The sequence below is a fragment of the Wolffia australiana genome, chromosome 1 (genome assembly GCF_029677425.1).
Source record: "Wolffia australiana isolate 7733 chromosome 1, ASM2967742v1".
Taxonomy (NCBI): Eukaryota; Viridiplantae; Streptophyta; class Magnoliopsida; order Alismatales; family Araceae; genus Wolffia; species Wolffia australiana.
The window spans coordinates 16,185,942-16,194,650 of NC_135835.1; the positions used below are offsets into that span (position 1 = coordinate 16,185,942).

General features: G+C 45.4%; 1 protein-coding gene across 1 annotated transcript; it reads right to left on the reverse strand.

The window, feature by feature from the left end:
• Positions 1-569: 569 nt before the first annotated feature.
• On the reverse strand, positions 570-1,277 carry LOC144703775 (uncharacterized). The gene has a single exon (XM_078576067.1). The coding sequence runs from the start codon at positions 1,275-1,277 to the stop codon at positions 570-572; it is 708 nt and encodes a 235-aa protein (XP_078432193.1).
• Between the last annotated feature and the right edge of the window lie 7,432 nt (positions 1,278-8,709).

Here is an 8,709-nt window from a genome sequence, read left to right on the forward strand (position 1 = left end):
GTAACTTTCGGGGTAAGGAAGCTTCATTTGTTCAGGTGGACGTATAATTGTTCTCATCTGAGAACTGTTCAAACCTGTCGAAGATGCTCAAGATGCTCGAGATGCTTGTCTCACGTGCGGCTATATATGAGAATGTCGTTGAAGTAGACGACGACAAACTTTCTAATGAACACACGGAGTACATCGTTCATGAGCCGCTGGAAGGTTCTTGGTGCATTGGAGAGGCCAAAGGGCATGACTCTCCACTCATACAACACGTCTTTAATTTTAAAGGCGGTCTTCCAAACGTCCTCGGGACGAATCTGAACCTGTTAGTATCCACTACGGAGAGCTATCTTCAATAAGGCAGTGGATCTGGCCATCATGTAAAAAAGATCCTGTATATTGTTGGGAAGGGGAAAACGGTACTTGACCATTATATTGTTGATGGCTCGACTGTCATAGCACATTCGCCATGCGCCATCCTTCTTTGGGGCCAAAAGTGCAGGGACTGCACATGGGATGAGGCTCTCCTGGAGTAGGCCTTTCAATAGTAGCTATTGGACCTGTCGTAGCAATTCCTCATACTTCTACGGCTCCATGCAATAATGGGGCAGATTCGGTAGTGATGCTCTGGCCACGAGATCGATCACGTGGTGTATGTGGCGCATCAGCGGTAAATCGTCGAGCAATTCTTCAAGGAATACGCCACTAAACTCTGATATGAGGGACTCGACTTCAGGTGGTCGTGGAGCGACGGGTGTATATGGGGAAGCATCAAGAGCGATGATGAGGCACACTGGCGTGTCGTCGATCTCGCGTCCCAAGTCCTGAGGGAACAAGGTGCCACGTACGATCACTAACCCGGCTAGCCTGGTCGGGACCGTCTTGTTCGCCAATTTTATGGTATATGGGTACCATGTGACATTCCATCCCTGGTACACGAATGAACACGTGTTCGTCCTTCTGGCTAGAGTGACGTCGTTGTCATATAGCCAAGGACAGCTCAAGATGATGCGTCCTACTTTCATAGAAAGTACCTCACAAAGGATGCTCTCATCGTAGGAGCTCACCTTCAACAGGACGTGGCATTGACGTTTCAGTGATAGGGATGAAGTATCGATCAACGACACATCATAGGGAGTCGAGAAAGGTACGGCCGCCAACCCTAGTTGGGCGACGATCACGTCGGAGATGGCGTCGATGCAACGTCCACTGTCCACGATCAACTTGCATACCTTGTCATTGATCTTGACATAGGTATAGAAGATTGAGGTATGAAGGGTTGCATCGGCCATTGGGTCGGTCCACTGCACTACAGGTGCAGGTCATGTCAGTGGGGTGGCTTGAGGTGGCGGCCGTGTTCCGCTCGTGCCAGGTTGATCTACTGTGATATTGGCTAACTTTCGGCTAGTGCGTTGGGGAGCCGGTGGTGGAGTCGGTCTAGCTTTAGTGATCTGAATGTACCCAAGTCGGTTATTGGATTCTTCATAATCCTATGCAAATTCCTCATCTACACGATACTCATATTTGTGTAGGGGCTCCATCTCACCCATCTGGTTTGGGTCGACGTCTCCAATGTCGATCAATAGTGCTGATGATGGGCACTGACTAGCTCAGTGCTCTTTCCCTTGGCACTTAAAGCACGTGATATGTGCTTGGTTCACAATAGAACTACAGGCCATGGTATCGGCCGTGACAGCTCGAGCGGGTGGTAATGATCCCACTAAAGTGGCCGGGGCGTTTCCTTGCCCTCCAACGTTCTGTGAAGTCCGAGCGAATGCGGACGGAGAGGGTCGAGTCGGTGTGGCTCGATGTGGTGCTGGGGTAGCATGGGTAACGATCTCCTCACCCGGGTGCTCTAGGTGCTCTACGATGTTGTAGGCTTCATCTACCTCGGCAGGGTTGCACTTAAGCACCTCGCTGTGCAACGTCGGTCGAAGCCCGTGAGCAAATAGGCCGATGATGATTCGCGGGTCCTCCACGAACCGGCATCACATCCGGTATTCTTCGAAGACCTCGATGTATTGCGTCATGAATTGTCGACCCTGTCGTAGGTCGAGCCATGAGAGGAATAATGTCATTTGGTACTCCTCTGTTTCTGAGCCATCTCGGTCCATGATGTGATGGTTCATCTTCGTCGCTCAACTGCGATGTGATCGTTCTCCCAAAAAATCTTGGCCTATCTGCCAAGTCTCTTTTCTGCATATTCGACGCACAAGTCGTCATCTATGCGGTACCATTGAAAATAGGAGTTCATACTCGACTCTCAGTCGATGAACTCCTTTGGTTTCGCCGACCCTTCGAAGGCAGTGACGTCCGCTCATACACTCTTTTGAATCCTGGCGCGGTGCCCCTCTCATCAACACTCGTAGTCATCCGGCGTTGCTCGGGCGTCGCTCGGGCATCAGTTGCCCTCCATATCGCAGTTCGGCGTGTCGTCAGGGTGGGGCAGGTATCGCTCGTGGTCAACCCATCGTCGAGGTTGACCCTTGTACGGAACGCGGTGATCAGGTATCACGCACGGCGGGTAAGGAGGAACCTCATAGGGTTCATCATATCGTTGATCATAGGGCCGGCCGTAGTCGTCTCGGGGGGCCGATAGGTTGGCCTCGTACCCACAATCATAGTTGTCTTGTGGGTGTCGTCCATCATGGACACGGATGACAACCGGTGACAGTGACGCTGACCTTCTGACCCTCATCAGAGCGATGATGGTGACTACTGCGTTGAACGGAATAATTCCCTAGGGCTTGCACGTAACAGATGGGCTGGGCGTGCCTAGGAAATTGCTCAATTCATAGTTTTCTTGAAGTAATTCTCTCACCTAAACTAACCCAAGTGCAGTGGAGTGCTGCCGAAAATATACTAGAAGACGTATTTAACTTATGAGCAAGGGAACGACATACCTCATCAGGGTGGCATTCGTCGTTAGTGTGTTCGATGGTGCGAGTTCCGATTCAGGTTGAAGTAGTGAGAGACGTGTTATGGAGGGGTATGGCCTGGCTCGACTGGCGGCGACAAAACAGCGGATGAGTGAGGTATCAGGAGGTGAAAGCCAGGAGAGAGAGAAGCATGTGGCGTCAACACGTCTAGAGCATTTGGCTGAGATCGATGAGCACAACCTTAAAGTAGGTCAGTGCAAGAAGAGTCAACAAGAGTTCTGAGCAGCGGCAGGCCATGCGATGCCGAGCGCGAGTCAGGACAGTGACGCGTGGCATAATCTTGCATAACGACGGCTTAAGCGGCTCTTGTGAGTGGCAGACTACAAAGGGGACAATGTAGACGCGGAGTCGTTCCACAGTGGCAGCACGTGTGGTCGCGTTGCCGAAGATATGACCAGTCAGCAGTAAAGGCGACTTTCAACAACGTCATGGAACCAGGCAAAGGATGGGCATATGGAAATTTTAGCGGTCGCACAGATCGGCCTACGATTGTGAAGAGTCCACGGTGCAGCTGTACCTACAAGGGCCTTCGGGCAGAGCACATCTCATGAGAGAGAACAAGTGATAGGGCTGCTAGGATGATTGGTACGTTGGCAAGAGTAGTTAAGGGCACCGATCGGAGCACATCGCAGACGGAGGAAAGGGTCGTGGCCAATTCACGTCCGTTGAATATTCAGCGTTTGCAAAATTACGCCAGCCATGTCCGCAGGATTGCCCCAGGTTTTCCCTAGGCGCTTTGACCTGGCGGGAAGACCATGCGAGTGCGCGTGATGCGCGTGTGCGATTCTATCCCACGGGTTTACAATCTTGGATGGCTAGCTGATAGAGGCGGGCATCCATTGTTCGATGGTGACCACCAACCAGCAACGGTGATGAAGATGGGCCTCTATCCTTCTACTTCCTTTCTCTCTTCTTCCTCTCTCTTTCTCTTCTTCCTTCTTCCTCTCCTTCTTCCTCTTCTTCTTCTTCTTCCTCTCCTTCTAATGTGAGATCTGAAGAACCAGAGTAACTGCCACAATACAAATCCAGATCTGACGAACGTGGTGCCCATCATGGCCATATATAGGGCCATGATGGGCCCCTTACAATGGGTCCAACAAGGGGGAGTCCAATAAGAGACACCCCTTTTACAACACAAATATAAAAAATAGGAGATTAAATGATGTGAAAATAAAACAATACGGACGGATATGAAAACCACAATGATATGGACGCGTCACGATGAGTAGGGTGCACTCGTCGTGATGAACACAAAACATAAATTAAATGAATGAAAACAGATAACGCAAACACGTGCGCGGGCGTGCTCTACCCAGGGTATTTAAACCCGGGCATCTTCACGGATGCTTTGGCGTGCCGATCGGGTTGAACACGGACCGGCAATGAGGCTGATGACGATTATGGCGGCTCTGAAAATGTTACATTGATGTCGTTTGGGCACGCTCCATCACTATTTATTCATTTTAAAATCCGAGGGCCGAGAATGCGACGGGAAGAACGACGACGAGGAGGGGAAGGACGATCGTCGACACAGGCATGGACACAGATGACAACAATCAAGGATGGGGCTGGAGAGGACCGAGGATGGGGACAGGGAGGGGGGCGACCGAGGACAGGTACAATGACTACCACAAATGAGGATGACCGATAGCAAGGACGGGGACGGTCAAGGACAGGGAAAGGGATGACCGAGGGCGGGACAAGGATGGGGATGATTGAGGATGGGGATGGGGACAGGGATGATGGAGGACAGGGTGGACTCCCGCAACTTATGGGTGGACGACTGTCGAGGACACGAATGTGGGCGACCACGGCAACGAGGAGGGGAAGAACAACCGCTGACAAGGGCGTGGACGAGGACAGCGACAATCGAGGATGGGTCGGGACGATCGAGGATGGGGATGGGGAGCGGGGCAACCAAGGACAGGGATGGGGACCACCACTAACGGGGATGACTGGGGGGGACAGGGATGGGGATGGGAATGCACAAGATAGGGTGGACTCCCGCAACTTACAGGTGGACAACTATCAAGGACAGAGACGAGGGCGATGATAAAAATGTGGTGGGGAATGACGACTGCCGACAAGGGCAGGGATGAATATTGTTGAGGGTGTGGACGGCAATCGTCGAGTATGATGATAGTGACATGGAAGGACGGAGCCAGGGACGGTGATGATAAAGGGGGGAAACGACGAGCGATGAATGTATGATAAATGTTCTGGAACTTAAATAATTGCATGAAGTTATCAAAGTTTTATAACTGAAATCATGTCTTACACCTAAAGAAACAAAAAAGAAAGGTCAAAATGCAAAGGATTCACTGCTTATATGACTTCTCGCAAGCGCTGATGTTCATGCCTCGCTCAAGGAAGGACGCTGCAATAACCAATGTAAGTCGAGTTAGATTCAAATTAAAATGTTGAGAAGTCATTAAAAGACTGATTACCTCTTTCATGTTTTCAGATTTAGAGACGTTGTTTTCAACGCCAGATGCGGTTGTCGGGGACATCCAATATTGTATTGCACACAAAAACTCAATACTCTCTACATATAGGCTCGATCTTTGGGCGTCATGACATTACCACCCACTGAAAATAGCTGCTCCGCCGGTGTATTGTTGCTGGCACATTAGAGGTACTCCATGGCCAACTTTGCAAGATGTGGATAAGCATTTCAGAGGGCTTTCACTATCTTCAATGAGAGACTCCTTTAGGTAGGCATCCAGATCCTGTTGGGTCATGATTTGGGCTTGGATTTCATGCTAGCTTTAGCTTCCTTTATTATTGTCGCAATTGCAGGAGTATGCTGGTGACTACCACAAGACTCGTGCACTTCAATTGGAGTGGGATGGTCATCATGAGTAAGCAAACTATGGATATAAGATCATACGTACACAATGGAGTCTTCAAGGCTTTGAGGATCGATTAGAGCTATCTTCGTTGTTAGATCAAGAAGCATTGCGACTGCAATGCATTCATTGCGGCATATGGTACTCTCATATTTCTCAAACTCAAGCTTCATGGCCTTGCATGCATCCCGAATGGATTCTCTCTATGAGCTTGGTAACATCTCCATCATGGCAAAAATACCGTAGTTAACGAATCGATCTAGGACATTGTTGAGGTGATCTGATAATATCTTAGTCACGACAAGCACCATAGTTGCACTGACAACCTTTCAACTACTTATGAAGTTAGTTGCCTCGAGAAATATCAATAATATGTTGCACAAATCCTGCAACATCCTTCACTCTTCAACCTCGAAGCATAAATTCTGTGAGATGAGTGCACACGCCATTTGATCAAAAACATCTCACTTATCTATGGCACTGCGCAGGATGGTGAATGTCGAGTTCCACCTAGTTGGGCAATCTAGAAGCACTTTGTTGTCATTTGGCTTCGCAAGATGCCTGTATATCGGCTTATAGTTTGCCCTCTTTTGAGGTAAATGAGTGATAGCCTTTACAATTTTGCAAACTCGGGCCACTGCCTTCCCAAGGGAGGTCTTGTTACGTCAATATGATGTGTCAATTGGATCTCTGACTTTGTCACACACAGACGGCTCTACTTCCTTTGGTGTCGTTTAGGCCCGTGATAACACCCTAATTTCGGTCTTTATTTCATGTTATTAGCATGATTTATGCATTTAAAAGGCTTAAATTTGGGTTGTTATCATATATTTACACAAAAATAATGCTTCCAAGTAATTTCAGATTTTTCCCTAATTTTCTGTTAATTATATGAATTTTTAAGGATTTATTGAAGCTCGAAATAATTATTTTTGGATGAAAATGGGACATTCAAAAGTTTATTTCGACATTTATCAACATGGGAATTAATCAGGGAATTTTCTAGAATTTTCTAGAATTTTCTAGAATTTTTTACGAATTTTTAGGAATTTTCTGGGATTTATTTCAAGAAGAAATGCATTTATTCTATGAAAAAAGGGCATATTTATAAGAGAAAAAATGTATTTATGCAATTTCTAGATTTTTAGCCTTTTTGCAACGTTTCGTTGCAAAAAGATCCTAAAAACAGCTCTCGGTCGCCACGGCAGGCGTAAAGATCCTATTTAAAATCATTCAGGGTTTTATTGCAATTTTTTTTATATATTTTTAATGTTTTAGGAGAAATCGGAGGAGAGAGAGTGCGCCAGGGGCATATACGCAATTACTTTTGGGCAAGGCCCAAAAGCAATTCCAGGCTTTTTAAGGACTTTTCTGCAAAAAGGAGGACTCAAAATGCGCCAGCCAATGAGAGAGCGACACGTCATTGCGTGTTTAAAAACGAAACTAATAAATAAATCAATTTTAAATCCAATGGATTAAATTGGTTTAAAATTGATTTATTAATAACTTTTGATCCTGAAGTCCGATTGAGATGATTTTTTTATGGATTTGTTCGTCTTGATCCCCTCTTTCTATCTGTACGGTTAGATCATTCAGATCTAGCCTACATTGATAGATAAATATTAATTACTAAACGGGGGTAAAATGGTGATTTTTACCCTATAACCTAAGTATAAAAGCTAAATTTCGGGAGGGGGAGCTCATTCTGGAGGGTGCTTCATCACAGCTGCAAGACAGAGAGGAATCCCAGCCTGGATCAACAGTTTTGGTATTTTTTTCTTTCCTTGTATTCAAACTTTTGTGCATTTTGAATGAAATAGGTTGTTGTTTGTTTCTTCATCTCCATTCTAGTCTGAACTTCTAAATCGCTTGGCTTGAGGCATGTACAAGCCCTGATTAGGATTGAGAGGAGAAATTGAGGAATTTTACCTGGGCATTCAATTGCATTACAAAAGAAAATTATAAAAATTTAGTTTTAATTTTTAGAAGTCTCAATTTACCCCATTTTAGTTCTGAATTATCAATCTGAAAATCAACCCAACTCATTTTAAGAACCCTCTTTCAACCTCTCTAAATGATTTCTTGGATCCTTTAATTAGGATCAAATAAGGAAATTTAGAGCTCTTAATTCTTCTAATCTTCCCATCTCTCCTACCCCCCTCTCTAAATTCTCACCTAATTAGGGTGACTTGATCCTCATTGAAGATCAAATTCACTCTAATTAGGATCTAAAACACCAAAAATTAAATCAAATTGAAATTCCTACTTGCCTCCCTTGGACGACACTCATACTTATCACTATACATATGAAGTAGAGTTTTATAAATTTTATTGCATAAGCCAAAAATTCACAACGACAAGGGCTAAAAATTTGCGTAATTTTCACCCCTATTTTCGGCTTATCAATTGGCGCCGTTGCCGGGGAAGCAACGATAAGGAATTTAATTGGTTTTGATTCTTATCAATTGAGTTCCTATGAAGTATTTTGAAATCTTAAATGAGCTATTTGGTTTAGTGATTTCTCTCTTTGATTTTTAATAACTCTAAATTTCTGATAATTTTTTAACTTCAATAGAGAATATCATATTTTAATTTTCTTGAACATCTATATGCAATGAGCGTTTGATTTTGGGAATAATTATCCTTTTAGTACCTTTTTGTCATCCTATTTATCTAATCCTTGATTAGTGAATCTAGATTTACGTAAATGAAAATATGCAGCCAAAGGTTAGAATGACAGTGAAAGAGCTTATATGCAAGCTGCAAGGGAGGGCAAAATAGAGACAGATAGTACCCAGACATCTTCACCCCTACGAGCGTATTTGGACACTCTAGTAATCAAACACGGCGAACAATAGGGACCATTACAAGGCACCTTCATTTGAGGAATATTTAACACTTAGAGAAAGATCATACAAAAGCCTTCATGGAGATGA

Excerpts from the sequence above, each read along its gene's own strand:
- LOC144703775 (XM_078576067.1), bottom strand. The coding sequence starts at position 1,277 with ATGGCCGATGCAACCCTTCATACCTCAATCTTCTATACCTATGTCAAG.